The 18,707-nt window shown below is 45.5% G+C and overlaps 1 protein-coding gene across 2 annotated transcripts; it reads left to right on the top strand.

Moving 5' to 3' along the window:
* The first annotated feature begins 6,108 nt into the window (after positions 1 to 6,108).
* Positions 6,109 to 18,627, top strand: sash3 (SAM and SH3 domain containing 3). 2 transcript variants are annotated; one of them, XM_088925860.1, is made up of 8 exons: positions 6,109 to 6,300; positions 10,805 to 10,897; positions 12,846 to 12,986; positions 13,823 to 13,961; positions 14,721 to 14,869; positions 15,567 to 15,773; positions 16,118 to 16,259; positions 17,133 to 18,627. In XM_088925860.1, exons 1-8 carry the CDS (start codon positions 6,244 to 6,246, stop codon positions 17,315 to 17,317), a joined length of 1,113 nt encoding a protein of 370 aa, XP_088781986.1. In that variant the 5' UTR covers positions 6,109 to 6,243; the 3' UTR covers positions 17,318 to 18,627. The 2 variants fall into 2 exon arrangements, with proteins under 2 accessions (XP_088781986.1, XP_088781985.1); XM_088925859.1 differs by having other exon boundaries at positions 6,114 to 6,300; positions 14,709 to 14,869.
* Positions 18,628 to 18,707: the final 80 nt, after the last annotated feature.

Here is an 18,707-nt window from a genome sequence, read left to right on the forward strand (position 1 = left end):
ATGCCACTCATCACACTCTGCTCGTTTTCTCCGCTGTAAAAGTGAAGTTTTCAGATTCTGCACAATGGCATCCCAGTGCTTGTGCCACATGCGAGCAGCACTCCCTCGCCGCGGGTGCTGTTGCTAGGCAACCCTATCGTCACGGCGGCAAGGTGTGTGAGTGCGGTTTTATTGGAGACGTCGGTTCTTTGTTTTGCCTGATTCTTATCTCATAACAGCCTGAAAATAATTTAATACTGAAAACAAGCAGCTTGGGCACATTAATGATAAGCTTGCTTTCAAGAAGACTGTGTAGCTGGTGTCTTATTGACAACATGTGAAACAGAAAACACATCCAGACCTTTAAAGGAACTGTGACCTCCTTACAGTGGAAGTTTAGTTTAGTTTCCTATATCAACAGTCGTTTGGTCCATCCATTTTCTAACCACTTTATCCAATGCGGGGTCATGGGGAGCTGGAGCCTAACCAGGCAGGCAACAGATGCAAGATGGGGTACACCCTGGATGGGACACCAGTCCATTGCAGGACACACACACAGACCCGCACACACTCACACCAGGGCCAGCTTGCCCAAAAGCCAGTTAACCTACCAGGATATCATTGGACTGTAGGAGAATACCGGAGCACCAGGAGGAAACCCACATGAGCACAGGGAGAACATGCAAACTCCATGCAGACAGCAGCCCAGGTCCCCAGTGCTGTGAGGCAACAAAGCTAACAACTCCACCACCATACCGCCTCACATCAACACTCTTCGCCAAAACGTTTTATTTTTTCCAAAACAATTTGGTCATCAAGAATATGTGGATAAGCTTGAATAAAGAAGTGTCAGAGTGCTCAGAGTGGGCAGTGCCGCAGCGACTGCAGCACTCGTGTAACTGGACGGGCGACAGTACAGTGTCACAGTTAAAGAAGCAGGACAGGCAACATGCTGGCATTAACACTGAGTCAGGGCAGACCTTATCTGCCAGTGCCATCCCAGTTCACAGCAGCGCTGTAGCAGATCACCAGATCTATACCCAGTGTGTGGGGGCCTCACTTCCCTGCTCTCCCCCTCCGCACACCCAGACCTGAAGAAGCTCCAAAGCTGAAATTCTCTCAGTGTGGGATTAGCTCGTACGTCTCCCTGTACATATCTATCACATGATCCTTTCCAGTGTTTTATTTCATAAAAGTATTTAAGAACATAAGAAAGGTTAGTAAAAAGAGGAGCCCAGTCAGCTCATGTAGCTCTTGAGGTATTTAGTGGCTAAATGATCAAAGGGTCCCATTCAGCTGTTTCGTGAAAGAGCCCGGTTACCGGCTTCAACAACATGGATGAGTGGTTTGCGCTGGACACATGCCGCCCTTTGGAGTGAAGTCAATGTGCAGACCTTTCCAGTCCCAGTCAGAGCAAGCTGTGCCTCCAGCTCTAGTGCGTGTTTATGTGTAGTGTGTCAGCTGGAGACCGAGCTGTGCCGCCGAGCGGAACTGAAGCACAGCCAGTGAGCGCAGAGGGGCCCTGGTTGTGGCGAGGGCTGGTGGTCTCCCTGGGGCTTCTGCGCTGTCATCAGCACATGCTGCAGCCCCCATCGAGGCGAGTGTAGCAGAATGGAGTGGTAGGTGAACACCGAGCTCAGATTTGAGTCTCCCTTTACAATCCCCTCGTGTTGGTTTGTGTCGGGGGCCCTGGGGGGGGACAAGCGGAGGAACAGCACGGTGACGTGGCAGGTTGGTCGAGTGGCCCGTGTCTCACAGCGTCACAGCGTGTCTGCTACATGTGCACTTCCACAGAAACCCGCGTCGTGCTGCACGGGGCTGCAGAACGGATCAGCAGATGGTGGAAAGTTTTTAAATAGCCTTCCACATGAGAATTAAAGAAGATGTTTTTACTACTATACACAAGCCACTTTCTAAAGAAATTAGTAACTTTCTGTTTGTACATATTCATATATACTACTGGAAAGAGCTGCACAGAATAGGGCCCATTGAGCATGCAAACTGTTCTGAAACCTGATGGGTTTGGGGTGATCGAGAAAAATACCGTATTTAAGAAAATTAGCAAAGCCCAGAACCCCTGTTAGAAGGATTGGCACTGTTTGCTGAAAGCAGTCAAGGCTGCAACATAACGGAGGTCACATCTGCACAATAGCAATGCTAAACAGCCCACATTAATTTCGATTTGTCGTGAACACTGGCAAATGCCTGCTAGATGTAGGAAACAGCATGCAGTTCGTTGTGGAAGGTAGTCAGTGGCACACCACAACAGTGTTGCATACTCCAGCGCACGCTAACCAGAGCCAGTGCAGTTTCTGTACCACCCCGAGAGCACTCATACTCAATTTCTCACAGGCTTTTACAGGAAGGCACTACCTCCAAGGGAGATTCTATGGGGAAAATTTAAAAGAGCAAAGCTACCTGATTTCAGATTGAAACTGTCGTGCTTTTCTCTTAAACGTACGGTGACACATTCACAGTGAAAAATTTCATAGAGCAGGATATAAAAACCAGGAACAACGCAGGATCGGGTCAAAGACAAGCAAGACCCCAGGTGCTTGGTGCTACAGGGCGTAACCTGAGTAAAGTTAGCCATGGAATAGGAGGTCTTGAAGAACTCTATAGAACTTTGTTGTGAGAAGCAGGTGAATCAGATGTTAAGTGGACAAAATGTACTTATTAGTCTTTCACAGTATTAGTGCAATAGCACCATTCATGGAAACTGGTGACTGGCGGTTTTCACTGCACCGTGCGCACACTGCCTGACATGAGTCCTCCCCAGCTCTCTAAGTGAGCTGTCTGTGTTACATACCACTTTTCAGTGATTTTCAGATTGCAGCCTTTTTTATCTGATAATATGTTTATTCATGTTTCTGTTCAAGACTGTAACTTTGTCATAGCTTTGCTGAGATTTGCTGGATTTGCTCATGCTTCTGTGTTTTTCTTTTGACCCTGTTCTCGGGATGAATCAAGGCTCATGTTGCTCAGTTTGGAACAGAACCTTTGAGGGTATTTAGTGCAGATTGCTGTGTATCCCTTCCATCACAGAAAGGCAAAATTAAGGCGTCCAATCCTGCATGTGGTCAGCAGTCAGAAATACAGCAGCTGTTGGTTTAATCATTGAGACTTCTCACACACACACACATCATGCCAGAAACGTCTCAGTAACTGTCTATCATTGTCTGAAATAGAACTGGAGTTTCAGTTTTGAAGAATGTTTTTATTATTTCATTTGTGTTTTTTTCTTTTTGCGGCTAGTGTGGCCTCCTCTGTGAATTCATTCTACACTCACTGGCCAAAATATTAGAACATAAGAAAGGTGACAAGCAGGTGGAGGGCATTGGGTTCTTTCAGCTCATTTAGCTGCTCTCTGCTGGTGGTCAGCAAGGCTAATGCTGTATGTGGCGTATTGTCCTCACCAGGGAAGTTAATGGAAGCCTGACTGAGGATTTCTAATGTTTTGATCATTGAATATAAAACCTTCGGAGCTTGCAAAGAACTATTGTACCTTGAGCCTGGGAGTTATTGCAGGTCATTTACATACAGTATAACTCTTGTACTCAGGAGGGTTTCAATAACGCAGACGTGATTCTGGGACCATTACCCCCACGTCCATTACATCTCCTGGGCAGTCAGCAAACGCTCTTCAAAATGTCCTTCAAAAGCCACCTTTCCAACTCTCCAGCATTCTGATGTTCCCTATCCCTCTCTGGTCACTGTCAGAGGCAACTCCTCTCCTTCCTTCCTCTCCTGGTTGTCTTATCAAGAGGCACATCTGCCCTGTCAATCCCCAGCCTGATTTAGTTTAGTAGAGTCAGGAGCTGTGCTTGACAGTGGGAGATACAGCACTTTCAATTTCTGACTTTTGCACCTGCTTAGCATCAGTTACAAGCTTCTAAATCTGTCCAGTCTACACGATTTTCACTTTCAACACGCAAGGCCACGCTCTAAAAATATATGTGGGTGTCTGTGTAAAGTGTACGACTCTGTGTCTTTACCTGTTAACTGTTATCGCAGACTTTTAGAGGTGAGAACAGCCCTGGTCAGCTGCTTTCTCTTCCAAATTCCTGCAGCAGGGCAGCCCACTTAATATATTACCCTGAGCATTGACCAGGCGCACAGCTGTGAGCGAAAACGGTGTTGAAAAGTAGTTTAACAAGGGCATGATTTCGTTGAATTCACACATCCATCTTCATTTGTGTTTCCTGAGTTGCAGAAACCACATCGCAAGCAGTGCAAGAAAGAATGCAGAGGAAACAGCCTTAACAAGAAATACCCTCCTGGTGAGCTGCTTGGAACTGCTGAAATTTTACCAGCCACCCATTGCGCATTTGCTTGTTCTAGTGAATTTAATCAGCTGAAATTAAACCATGGAGAGAGAAGGCAAATATATATATATATCTCACAGATATATAATTTTATAACTTTTAAAAATGTTAATTTAACTAAACAGTGGTATAACCTGCATGTAAAACATATCTTTCATCCAGCATCCAACAACATTTAATGTCTGGAATCTTTACAGTGGTGTTAACTGTTTACAGTCTTAAAGTCAGAATAATTAAACAAATTCCTGCATGGTTCTGGGACCACAGCCCTTTGCATTTCAGCTTTCTACAGACCCGTATCCACCAGTTGTGCCTTCACACGTAAGCTAATTAAACATTTTTCTTTCTGTGCAGGGTGTAAAAACAGCTCACTACCAATATTTAGTTTCACTTAGGAATATCAGGACAGGCAGCTGTTCATCCCTTCTGAAGCCCAAGGCAGAAGCAGCACCAGACCCCCGCAGACGGCTCTGTCCACATGCACCGGGCCCACACTGCTTCCTCCTCTTTCCTGCCAAGAAGGTGTTGCAGAAGCAGTGCCAGTCAACTCCCATCTGGATAGGAATCTTGCCGAGTGCTGGATCACAAGACTCAATGTGTTTTTCTAAGCCTAATTTTAAATCCTATTTGTTTTTCTCCTCCTACACGCACAAGTACGAGATTTTGTTCCTCCTCCTGGCAGGACGTGATGAATCACTCTGTTCTGAAACTCTTCCACTGTCTGTTTGGGTCACAGCCTGTTTTGCAACCGAATAAAGAAACAGATCAATTGAGCAACACCTCCTGTTTGTCGCTCTTTCGGGGCACGATATAGCAAAAGTATCTTTTACCAGAGCATGAGGACAGCTTCTGCATTTCGCATTATGTTGTGACTGTGCTTTAGCTATACAAAAGTGGTGGAATAACTAGTTTCAGACAATGAGAAGTCTTGCAACTTTACATATTGACACTTCTGTGCATGTTTGCTTGGAGTTGTAATACTATTTAGCCCTTGAATAGTTGAACAAGGGTAGAAATTCACATGAAACTTGTGCTAGAACATAGGTTTCTTCTGTCCATTCACTCAGGTTTAGTGGTTCAATGACTTGGTTGAATTTATCCAGTGGGCTATTGTTTAACAGTGTCATTGATGAAGAGTTTGGCTAGAAAACTGTTGGGAAGCAACTGTTTTAGATCAAACTGAAACTGAGTTCCACTCACTAGATTACTAGTTAGATTGTTTGTGAGATTAAGCCCTGAGAGCAGAAAACAGCTAAAAAATTGGTTTAATTAAGGATTTGGTGGCCTAATTGATTGAGAGCTCCGCTGGAACAAAAACAAAAGACACAGAGGGACCCTAAGACTGGGAGACACTTGTCCAGTCAAGCCTTGCAGAGGGCTTGTTACAAATACTGAGGCTTCTAAAACAGTTCAATAACCTTATCATCCAGGTTCCTTACAACTGAAGATTTTTCTTCAGCCCATATCAATGCTAACCCATGAGTGCAGAGGAAATTTGTTCATCATTTTAAACATAGTAGAGTAGGTGGTGCTCCAATCACAGGAAGCTTTAGGAATCAAGAGAGTCCATCTAAACCCAAGGTCTGATAAGGCTAGCAGGCAGTGTCACTGGTTGCAATGAAATGTTCCTGAGATGGTTGTTAAAGGAAAAAGATAAAAAGGCAAGTCCTCTTGCTGACCAGTGCTTGGGTCACCTGTGACATCTCGGGGAGGTTGTTGGGCCTCAGCTTGTAAACAATGACACCCCAGCTTCCTGTTCTATCAGACACCCAGAGCGCTTGACTGCACAGTTCCTGCAAGGTCACGTGACTTCCTCAGAGTGCTCCTCTCGGCAGTAAGCGGCTGCTCTCTTTCAAAAAAAATCATTTCAACAGGATACCGGGGAGGAAGAGACACGCTTGTGCGAGAGACACGGTGTACGTTCACCCCACAGTTCACCATGCTGCGAAGGAAGCCCTCCAACGCTTCGGACAAGGAGCAGGTGCAGAAGAAGAAGGTGAGTGGGCAGGTGGCGGGGTCTCGGGGTCGTGGGTTTGTCCTGCGTTGGGGAGCGAGGCCAGCCCGGTTACCCGCGAGCTCTCAGGAAGCCAGCAGTTGTAGAGACTAGAATTCACCAGAGATGAGAGAAACATTCGCGGTATCAGCCTCTCAGTGATTCACGGGTGGCAGGGAGCTTGATCTGCTGGCTGTTGTCACTGCGAAGTGCCTGAGGTATTGGGTCATAACATGTTCAGGTTATTTAAACTCCTGTGCTGTTGCTTCACATCCTGCATGCCGGCCTCTGCCTAAATGATCTGACACTGTCTGTGAGGCTGATGCTCCTCTCAGAGGGTGAATGTCTGTGTGGCACTGGGATATCGCTCAACCAGGTGTAGGAGCACTAAAGTGTTTCCAATATCAATTGGTATCTTTTCCCTAAGCTTTTGGGCAGTGAAGGAGACTTCAGGTTACTGAAAGTGCAGCTAAATTTGAGGAAAATTCTCCTACAGTTGCTGGGCATTCCTTCATGAGTCGATTCCCTCTTGCAAAAGCTGCCAAAATAAAAACCTTCTTCCATCATGCAAAACGTCAGAAAGAGACTCTATGATCTGTGAAAAGGTGGGAGCCTCCGCCTCACTATGTCGTCCGTTCTGCAGTGCTCTGGCCACATGCCACATCTGGATAAAGCTGACTAACAGAGGGCTGATGGCAGACCTGCAATCTGAAATAGCTCGATAAACCCACTATCGCACAATCAGCCAGGCCTATATCTTCACGGAGAAGTTTTTTCCACTAGGACAGACAAGCCTACGCAGTGAGTCAATAGTTACACTTGTGTTTAACCCCAAAAGTCGCTGTGAAGAGGCAAAGCTTCCTCCCACTCCGTCATTACCGACGTGCATTTCAAGCAACACTGCTCTGTCGCCTTAACTAGCTCAGACCAGAATGAGAGATTTCAGAACTGCACCAGTGGCCCTCATAAACCATCAAACCCTGCTCTCCTGAGTACTGCAGGGCATCCTCAAATTAATCGTGTCATGCTATCAGGAGGAGTCATCTTTCGTTTTGCAGTTTCTGCAATTAAGTGTTCAAATTATGAGTAGTCACAGCCACCACACATATAGGTAGTGGCTTGTATAGCAATGCTACATTGCTCTAAATTAAGCCATCCTTCATGACGCCTGGAAATACAATGACTAATTGTATCACCTTATTTTGAGAGTCCTAAATATTAGCCTGATAAAAATATTCTGTTTTACAATAGACAGTGTTCTCCACACAATGTGAACAAGAAAAATAAGAAAAATATATTGTAGCAGATTAATTGCAAATCCCACTGGACTTCATTAAATCCTGCATATCAATTAAAGATTAATTCACATGATATGGAAAGTACGTTTATCAGATATATGAGTATCTGTTTAACAATCATTTATGACACTTCAAAAGGAAGCATAAGGAATAAGACGTGGATTACAGACATAATTAAGATCTCGCTTGCTGACCGTGTAATGTGTGATAATTGCTGTAATTAATAACCTGTAGTTCATGCTGTTATTTTAGCACATAGTTCATCAGAATAATTTTGGAATGATAAGAAATGCAATTATTTAGAAGGAGAAGATGTGAATCTGTAATGCAAAGGTTGCATTTTTTCTGTTCTAATACCTTTTGCCGCTGCGGTTTTTTAACAAGAGCCTGTGTGCGTCTTGAGAGGAGATGGTCTGATTTGCATACAGTGTAAAGAAGCATGCTAGCAGGGAAAAGGCCCAGACTACTGCAAGGTACTTCCTTTCCAAACTCCTGCAGCGATTGGCTGAGGGGAGCCGTGTGGCCACACCTACATCCTGCGGTTAGGCAGAAAGCAGAGTCGAGTGCAGATAAGGGCAGCGCAGCTTCAGGGTGAGTCGAAAAAAGACGTATTTCTCAAAAAGCAACCTGAGCGCAGTACAGAGCATCTGTTCGTGCAGTTGTCGTGCAATTCAACATTAGCTTTCTTGTTTTGGGTCTACAGTCCAGTACAGTAGCTCACAGTACTGTGAAGAGCCCTTAAGCTGTAGATGATAACACACACGTTTGGAATTCCTGCTTTTTAAATATTTTTTTAATTAAAACAGAATCCATGGTTTTAATGGCTTAATTTAAAGCAAGTTTTATTATGCTTAATTTAAATACACTTGTTCTCTATTCCTAGTTTTTGCATAGTCAGTAGTGGCCAGATAGGTTGGTTAGTGAATTAGCTTAGAGAACCAGTGTGGCTTTTCAAGGTCAATCTGCACATCTTTCCAATTTGATTACCCCTCAATCAATACATTTCCCAAACGTGTACCTTTTCCTAATTTCTGATCTAGAATAGGAACGTTCAGGACTCTGAGCACAACCACCTTCCTCACTGTCGCTGGATATTGGGCATCTGTGTTGATAGCAGGGCTTTGTGATAGCTGCTTGCAAATGCTTTGAAGAATACATTCATTACTGTCACATGTAACACAATTAGCTCAACATGTGACCAGCAGAGACAATCTCTTTGGAAACTAAACCTACTGTATTTACCCCAGATACAAGTACAGATCATTTAAATGTCAGATTCACTAAAGTAAAGGTTTCTTATACTTACAAGAACTACAGGATATATTTTTACAGACAGGACAGGTTCCTACTATTGTTCAGATCTGGCTATTAAATAATTATCTTGACTCATACATTAGACACTCTTCTTAGTACGTTTTAATATGTCCAAAACTTGCAGCTTGACTTCTAACTCACACCACACTTTGGCAGCATATCACTCCAACACTCCTGCATTGTCTCCACCTTGGTTGCCTATAAAGTCACGTGTTCAATACAAGCTCTAGTTACTGACTTTTAAGGCTTTAAATAATCCGGCTCCATCATACATCCCTGAACTCTTCCGTGCTCACACACCCTCTGGGAGCCTCCCTTCAGTTGCTCACTGTACTCAGGACAGTCTCAGACCTTGTGTGACCGTGCCTGTTCTCTTTTCCTTTGACTCTCCTTCTCTGTTGTGGAATGCCCCTCCCCTGACTCTGCGGGAGACAAATTCCTTGACTCTCTTCAGATCTGAACTTAAAACTCCTCTGTTATACTAGGGCTTATGTCTCATTGCCCAGCATGATACCCTGTATGTTATTTGGTTTATTTTTTTATTTTACTTTTATTGTACTTTTTTTTTCTTTATCACTGTGTACGGCATCCTTGGGTCTGGAAAGGTGCTTTATAAATAAAATTATTATTATTATTATTATTATTATTATTATTATTATTATTATTATTAGCAAATAAAGAAGGGAAGCTGTAAGTAAGAATCATGCCATATTTGTTTTTAGAATATGACGTTGGGCGTTTGGTTTCTCTGGATTTTCTCTACCACACTTTTGTTGGCTTTCAGTCAAACTCATGGTGTCCTAACTGTTATTTGCATCACTGCTGGGTCGCTGAACATTGTTGGTTAGTGGTTTGTGGCAATTAGAGCAGTTCTGCACCCCGGAAACGTCTGCCTCTTCACTTGCTTCTGCTCTGCTAAATGTATCCAGCTGCTCCAGTTTTAGTGTCACACTTGTCTTTCTCTGCCTTCAGCGGTTTCGAGGTGCTGACACACATCCTGTCAGACCAAGGCCATTTCTGAGCAGTCAGCCTTGTGCAGAGAGCTCAGCACTAAGGCAGATTTCCCTTTGTCAACAGAGCCAACAAGTCCCAGTGTGGAACACACAATCAAAAAGACAGACCAGGACCTTAACTAGATCCTGCAGGAAAATCTACACTTATGAGCGAATTTTCTGTTGATCAACTTAAGCACGGGCATCATGTGGGTCTGAATCACTGACCGGTGTTTCTGTCCAATGTTCAGTACAAAATCCCTAGCTCAAGAGGCCAGCGTGTTTGTTGGCAGACACCTGAGTTGATAGGCTGCGCAAAACCTCATTACACCACCAGAGTTTCAGAGTTTGGCTGTCTTCCACTTGTGAGGGTGGGAGGTGCTGCTCTGAGCAATTTTCATTTTCACTTTATTCTCATACAGTGTGTCAGTTCCCTGTTGAAGCAATGCAAACTTTCTGTCAATCATTCGATTGTGCCCTTTAAAACAAGTTGCCATGGATCCCTTTGCTCTTGGCAAATAAATGAATGGGTTGGAGGGCACACATATTTGGGCAGGTGATAATTTGCCCTTGAGTGCAAGATCAAATAAAAACAGATCAGAAGTAACAATAAATGTGTTATTACCTCTCACAGGCCTTCTTATAATCTTATTTCAGACCTGAATTGAACTCTGCTCTTGCATCCCTACTCTTCCAATTAGCAAAACCCTTCATGATCAAGGCCCATGTTGTCTACTTCATTTTGGTAGCAAATACATTGTGAATTTAGCCTTTGATCCAGTGACATATTCCGCATTGTCATTTCTCATTGTATCTGTATGGATATGGCCGTTGGTGGGTCTTTTAGGAGAACCTGCTAGATAGAGCAACTAACGTCTCTCCTCCCCGTGTCGATCTCCACAGCTCTCTCTTCAGAGGTCGAGCAGCTTCAAGGACTTCATGAAACACAAGCCCTCCTCCCCCGTGGTGGACAAGGAGGGGCCCCTGGATGAGAGCGTGAGTATTCCACAGTTCAACCTCAGCTAGGGTGGCACTCAGCCACAGACTTCTGTGTTTGAGTACTGATATCAATCCTTAAAAATTAAAAAATGTCCAAAAGAGCTCATTTTGGCTGATGTTCATGCTTTCAGCGTTAATGAAGGAATAAATGCAGAACAAGAAGACTATCAGTAAAGCTAGTCCCACAGCAGCAGTTAGACAAAGGCCTTCCAAAGGTTATTTTAAAAAGCTTGAAATGACACAGGCTTGTTTTGTTTTTTGGTTTGCTCACTTGAGACAGAAAAGTATTTTAAGAATACTGCAATGAACAGATTAAAAAAAGCAGAAGTAGGCATGCTCTGGGTCAGGATACAATTCCAGTGAAAAACATGGAGTGGGGGTGCAGTTCCGATGAGAATCTCTGCCCCCGACCCATTCTCCTGCAGAAACGGCATGATTCATCATCAGCCTGAAACAACAAGGCAGACGGCATCATATTCTTGTAAGAGAAGGCCTTCTGTTCATCTGGACAGATTCGCGGTCTGCGCAGGAGCTGCAGTCTGGTCTGGGCTGAGAAAGTACTGTTGTGCGAATAACCGACCCAAGGGACTCGACTGTCTTGCTGTTCTCTAAATAAATAATTCAAGGGGGAATCAAAGGTGAAGGGCATGAGTGCCTGCTCCCAAACGAAATCTTCAAATAATCATCAAATCTTAAAACCCAAGAAAGCCTAAAGAAATTGAGAGTGAAATGGAGCCATGGTTTTAGCACTGCTGCAGGGTCCTGGGTTCGATTCTAGGGCCTGTCTGTGTCTTCCACTTCAGTGTGACTCGTGCTCTGTTTTTTTTCACATCTCTGGAAGACATGGGGGTTAAAGGTTAAGGGACGAATCGAAACTTCCTTTTCCTGGCGAGATTTCATGAGCCGTGAGTCTGTTCCTGGTTCATCAGATGAGCCACGACTGCAGCTTTACTTGTGTACAGACAGGACGTGCTCAGTGAAGAGCAACTGGAAGAGCACAGAAGGGGAAGTGGTCTCTGAGAGAACATGAGCTTTCAAATTTAGAGCAGCCCTGCACCATGGCTACACCAAAAGACGAAAGTGCACACCGAGGTGGTTCTCATGTGAAATCATCTCTTTTGAAAGCTGCAGCAAGAAAAAAAGCATTTCGTTTAAAGTGCGGGTGTTCTTTAAACAGGACACAGAGTTTTCAGGCAATAGTTGCAGACAGAACTCTTTATAGTTCATATTCAGGGCATCAACAAAGGTTCACAGGTCAAGATAAATAAACCATGATGAAAGAAACAAAGATCCCTGTGTTCTTGAAGCAGTGACAGACACTACAGCAAGTTAGGCTTAATAGCACTATGTTATTGACACTGAATATATTTTAGGTTTTTAACCATGCAGCAGAGTGTGACCACGTAACCACCCCTAGGCCCTTATAAATGTCCTCCACTCATTTCTCCTATTCATCATAAGGAGGATGTGAGCTTCAGTTTTTTATTGCTGCTGCAGTGACCTTCACAGGCTGGACTGTGAGGTAGCAGTCATCACAAGTCAGCACTGACTCGGAGCACCAAGCCACATGGGAAGGAGCCTCAATGACTCATACAGAGATACACAAAGGGAAACGGACGGCTTTGCTTGAAACATTAAACCGTTTGACGTCCTGAGATGAAATAAAACACCATTTGAGCTGAACTTTACCGGAACCTCTCACATTTAGGAGGCAGATAATTCACCACATGTTTCCAACACAGGGACTCATTTAGTCATCAAGTTTGATTACTCAAAAATAAGCTAGATATAAGCTCCCTCATATCAAAGAGGTTGGGGGATAGGATGGATACAGGACTTCTTATCAACCAGTACACTTTTCCAGGGGTCTGGGAGGGATTGTGTGAAAGATGGGGCAGTGGCCATCACTGGCAGTGACCCTAGCTGTGCCCGTGACTCCTTCCAGATCCTGGAGGCGGATGGCCATCATCCGGAGGAGAGTGGGAAGAGCAGTGGAAAGCTGGGAAAGAAGTGGAGAGCTGTGATATCCCGTACCATGACCCGGAAAACTTCCAAGATGGTCCAGAAAGCGCTGGCGGAGGAAGGGGTGAGTAGCAGCCTTCCCAGAGGAGACACTCCTGTGGCCCAGAAAGCCAGGAGCTGCAGAAAGTGACTAGAATCCAGCACCATTAACAGATTCTGATTGATCAGCATCCCAGAAACACCTTTATTTTTACTTTTGGGGAAGCCCTTTATTTATGGCACACACAAAAAAAGCTTCTCTGAGGGCTCTCTTGAAGAATGAACTAATCCTGCTTTTTCTTGTTCGCCTTCTCATTGATTCAGAATGACTTTGCAAAAGTCTGAGCGTTTGCACATGCTAGTTATATAACCATCCCAGTACCAGCAAAATGTAAAAAAAAACATGTGAACAACAGCACAAGGCAGCACAACATTCGCTTGTAGTAGAAAAAAAAAGCAGAAAGCCTTGAGGCTGTTAATAAGCAGTGCGATAGAGCAGCGCCCTCTGGTGAGAGGAAATAGGCAAACACTTCCTCCTGAGAGACTGCCTAGCGCATTTAAGGTCAGGAGGAAGATTGTGGATTTGACCTATGGTCTGAACAGTTCCACTCTGCAATCTTGCCTCTCTTCACCTGGGTGAATGAGGATGAGAAACCTTGTCATATCCTTACATGTATTCCTGCTCACTCAGGATCAAAAGTGCATGAACACACACTTGCTTCTCGCTGTCTCGATCTGCTGCTCCTCCTGTGCTCTGTGATCAAGACAAGTATTGAGCTGGAGGTAACAGAGGTCACAGTTTGAACAGTTTGCACTGCACTGCAAAAAAACTCCTCGTGTGTGTCGCTGCCCTCAGTTCTTCCAAACTGCGGCTGATTCCTGGGAGGAGCGATTGTGAGTGTGGCCTTGTCTCTGCTGCAGGTGGAGAGTGGAGAAGAAGGCTCCATGTCTCCGATGTCGGAAGGCATGCCGGACTTGCGGATGGCCGAGAGGACGTCTCAGTGCTCCTTCGACTCGGAGGAGGCTGTGCCCAGCCCTTTGAGTCGCCAGCTCTCTGGATGTAAGAGCCTCCTCTGTATACTTAGTGAGAATAATAGTGACTCACAAGCTGTGAGTGTGTTCGTGCTTTTCAGATGGTATTTTCAGAGCAGGAAATTAACATTACTCTACATTGCTGCTGCATATTAATTCATTTCCTGTGAAGTCTAGCTAGTAGATTGTAGACAGTAAATGGAGCATCCATTTCCTAAGAAACGCAAAAAATACATCCTCTGATTTAGTCATTTATTGTTATCTTTCAAGAGCCGCCCGTGACAGTTCTGCTAAATAATGCTGGCAGTAGCTTGACTAAGCAGATTGCTAGGATTGCTTCATAGAATTAATTCCGGCTCAGACCACAGCCTGCAGTATATCCCACGGCCAGCTTGACTCTAGGTTGCAGGCGCCACATCACTCATTGTGCTTGGTTGCTTAAGGAGAGGAGGGCCTCTAGAATGTTATACTTTTTCTACTGTTAGAAGCCATCTGGGTGACATTAAGCCCAAAGGATGAACTAGGTTAAGGTGCTGTAAATTAAAGCTGATCTCAAAAATGCCTCTTATTGCTTCATTTGATAATGAATTGGCATTATCCTAATTCCCTTCTTCTTGTGTTCTATATCGTGAATTGTGAAACGGATCTGTTTAACAGTATATCCATTTTTTTTTTGTATATGCAATCTGTAACCATGAAACTGCAGTTATTAGGAGCTTAATCCTAAGTCTTTTACCTTATCCAAATTCAGTATCAGCACATTAACGAAAAGCAGGTTCTTTCTCAGGTGGAGACAGGCACAGCGTGGACAGTGGCTGCAGTAATCGAGATAGCATGAGACTGGAGGATAACTACACAGGCCCGTTCTGTGGTCGTGCCCGCGTGCACACAGACTTCACACCCAGCCCTTACGATATCGAATCTCTCAAGCTTAAGGTACGCCCCACATACTCCTCGTCGCCTCTCTTGGACAAATATCCAGTGTGTTAAAGTACTAGATAGCAGATCTGTGTGTCTTAGATCACATGCCAGGAGAGCTCCAGCTGCACCGACAACCTCTGCACCAGCCAAGTTCTGCAGAAACTCAAAACTGGCCAAACTGATTATAACTTGATACTGTGGCGTGGTAGTATGATGTGAACTCATGCCTAAACACTTCTCGGTTTCAGTTCTGGACTGGAGCACCTTCTGTGTGGCATTTACATGGTTGTCCCTGGTTTGCTTGTGTTTTTCTCCCAATGCCCCAGTTTCCTCCCACCTTCCAAACACTGGCTGGCTGGGTCAGTTGGTATCTTTCAGTTGTTTCTGTGTGCTTGTGTGTGTGTTCGTTTGCTCTATAAGGGACTTGCCTCCACAGTCACACCCTGTGCTTCTGGGATAAGTTTCAAGTTCCCACAGCCCTCTTCCTGTGGCTTTCTGATGATGATGGATTGAGGGGTCAACGAGCCCAAGGCCAGAAACTGGCATTCCCTTCTGCACTGAATTCACATGCACAGACATGATGGAAAACAACATCTCTTGCAGCGATCGAGTGAAACACATTAATAGTTGTTTGTTTGGGTTTTTTTGGATGTGAATTTGGCTTTGCAGTTTCTCCCTCCCACCCCCATGTCCTGCTGTTCTGGTCTTGCAGAAAGGAGACATTATTGACATCATAGAGAAGCCCCCAGTGGGCACCTGGACGGGCAAGCTGAACAACAAAGTCGGCTCCTTCAAGTTCATCTACGTGGAGATCCTGCCTGAGGAGTCCACCCCGCCCCGGAGGAAGAAGTGCCACAGCCAGAACCGGCGGGCCAAGCCCAGGACCCTGGAGGAGGTCCTGGAGAGAATCAGCCTGATGGTGACTGGACCGGCCGGACGAAACACACAAGCAAACACATGAAAAGCTTAGTTTAGGCATTAGTTTAGTAATGCAAGTGTAGACATGGCATTCTGGGTGAAAGTGATGTTTTCTTGACTGAGGAAGATACAGCTGTTATTAAATCCAGTCTCCCATTCCTTCATGCGTCTCCTTCGCCATTGCTCCTGCTTCCTTTACCCTTCCCAGCGAGCTGTATCCCCACATCCAGCACTGAAAGGAGGCTGCAGCTGATTAATCCGCGGATGTGTGCTGTCTTTCCCCCTCTAGCCGTGCTCCTTCTCACAGCTTGATGTGTCCCTCTGTCTCCTCCCCTCCCCCCACAGGAGCTCAGCTCTCTCCTGTCCATGCACGGATTCCAGAGCCTGGATGACTTCAAGGAGCTGCGGGAGTCTCACCTCAATGAGCTGAACATCACCGACCCCGAGCACCGCGCCAAACTCCTCAAGATCCACAACGATTACGACAGTACGTTGCTCATTACTCCCCCTGCTGGGAACAGCAGGAACCGTGACAAACTGGTGTCAGGCTGGTCAGAAACCATGCCCAGCAGACGGCTGTGTTGTTTAATAGATGACTAAAGCAAAACTCCACTGCACTTCCTTGCAGAAACCTGCTCTGGCATTGCATTTTATGAGCACCTCTTATCCCACTGAAAGAAAAACAAAACATTCTGGTGTTTATGTTTTCCTTTGTTATGAAAGGAGAATGCATTCCCTTTCTCTGGGGTGTAGATTGCATCAAAGGCAGAAGCAGGGAACAGGTTTACTCCAAGATTAAAATGCTGGTGTACAATGTATTCATTTAAATTCAGTGCAATTAAGTTATGCTGAAGTTCTTAATTAGAGATAATTAGTAAGCTCTTTTTGGTGGAGGGAGGATCCTATCATCCTGTTGTTCTGGGCTTGAAGCACACTTCATAGTGTGCCATACTGCCTGCAGAAACTCTCATCTGCCCTGGAGAAACACTTTGATATTTTTATCCTCCTTCCCACCACAATCATCAACACAGATTGAAACACCTGCACTTACACTGCTTCTGCCTTAGAACGCCAGCTGCTTTGGTGGGGCTGTGTCCAGGAGGCAGCAGTATTTACATGCTAATTTGACAGCCGCCTCTATATTCCAGCCGCAATTGAGAAAAAACTCTGACAGGAGCGACTGTCACTAAGTGCAGCGCAGATAGGAATGAAAAGAGAGCACGGCATTTTAAAAACAACAGCAGAGCCGCTGAAACACAGCAGAGCAGTAACTTTACTGGGTCAGGAGAGTCACCCCAGAGACCGCAGGGACGATGAGCTGTCGGCTGGCGTGGTGACCCTGCAGGTTTCTGCTTCCCAGGTGAGAGCGAGCCGGAGGACGGGAGCGAGGAGAGCCGGTCCCAGAATTCCGAGGAGAAAACGGACATCCCCCGGGACTCCGGATGCTTCGAGAGCTCCGAGAACCTGGAGAACGGGCGCGAGGAGCCGGAGCTTGGCGCCGTGGAGGAGCAGCTGCGGGGCCTGGCGGTGGGGGAGGAGTCCTGAGAGAGCAGGCGAGAGCCAGCCCGGCCCCCCGCCACCTCCTTCCGGAACCACGCCGTCCTTCTTCCTCTCCAGAGCAGCCCCCAGGGGCCCCACCGGCCCCCCGACTCCAAGCCAAGCACCCCGAGACTCGACCTCCACACATGGATTTACTGGCATTACAAACTCGCACGTTTTTCGGCTCGCTTTGGTGCATATTTCATTTAAAAACCTTCTGCTGGGAAAGGTTTCAGGGTATCTTTGGAAATGAAGCCGCGGTTCCAGTTTGAACTACTGGACCACAGCGCTCCGAAGGTGAATACTGAGCAAAGTCCTGGCTTTCTGATGTCTTCAGGCGAGAAGTGCTCTGCTAATGGAAGTACTACCAAGCAACTGAGGAACTCTTTTTTTTTATATTGAATTAAGAACAGTAGATAGTATTCCAGTGACAGACGCCCATCATGTCTTTACATTTTCTGAGGAGATGGTTCTGTACATTAGGCTTGTTGTGAGGGCCTCCCCCAGAGGCACAACCCGCAAAGCCTGGGTTCTGTGAGCACGGGTTCGAGCCTGGGTCGCGTCACTGGCCCACGGTGACCCGGATTGTTGGATTGGAGGCTCACGCGAGGGGGCGCTCGGCGATCTCCGCCCCCTTCCCGGGCGCCCGCGGGCGAGGGACGCGCCGCCCCTCCGATCGGCGCTGAACCTCCTGCAGGGGCCATGCTGCCCGTGACGTGTCAGAGGGGGAGTGGCTGCAGGGTGGGCGGGGCGGAGGAGCCCGTCTGCACTTCCTCTTCCTCCCGTGTCACGTGGATACAAGGAAAAATAATTGGCGATTCTCAAAGCGATATATATATAAAAAAAGATCGTTGTCCTTTACAGATAGATGGTGGCTAACACTAAAGTCAAAAGACCTCTATCTGACTGCAGGTGAAAGCTCCGTGGGCGAGGTGAATTTGTGCAGAACCAGACTGTTGTTTTGGATGATCGCAAGTAGTAATCACACAGAAATAGATTGTAGCACACTGACCTCGAATGGTAAAGTACATCTCAAACGTTTTTTCATGGAAAGGAAAAGGTGTAGATTTTTTTTTCATTTATAGTCAAACTGGTACCAATTTTTATGCATATTCTAATTTTAAAAACCGTTATCTACAATGAAAAGCATTTGATGAGCTTCAGATCACGTACATTCAATTGCAGTGTTTTACTGTCATTATTTGCTCTTAGTCCTTTTGTATTTTTCTGTTCATCCTTTCCTGAAAATAATTTTTAAAATTCCAACTCTTTAGACTGTACACTCTTTTTAAAAAAATAAATGTTTTTTTCCCCAACATCCTGCAGTTCTGCCACATGTTACACCCAGCACACAGTCTCGCTCTTAGGTTTCGGCACAGGGTTTACCAGCTGTTTT

This window comes from Atractosteus spatula, chromosome 9 (assembly GCF_055471065.1).
Source record: "Atractosteus spatula isolate fAtrSpa1 chromosome 9, fAtrSpa1.hap1, whole genome shotgun sequence".
NCBI classification, from domain to species: Eukaryota; Metazoa; Chordata; class Actinopteri; order Semionotiformes; family Lepisosteidae; genus Atractosteus; species Atractosteus spatula.

Bases quoted from the DNA above. Each gene is read 5' to 3' on its own strand.
- sash3 (XM_088925859.1), top strand. From the start codon at position 6,244: ATGCTGCGAAGGAAGCCCTCCAACGCTTCGGACAAGGAGCAGGTGCAG. The intron at 10,898-12,845 runs GTGAGTATTCCA...GACTCCTTCCAG, and splicing joins AGGGGCCCCTGGATGAGAGC to ATCCTGGAGGCGGATGGCCA. The intron at 13,962-14,708 runs GTAAGAGCCTCC...AACGAAAAGCAG, and splicing joins GAGTCGCCAGCTCTCTGGAT to GTTCTTTCTCAGGTGGAGAC.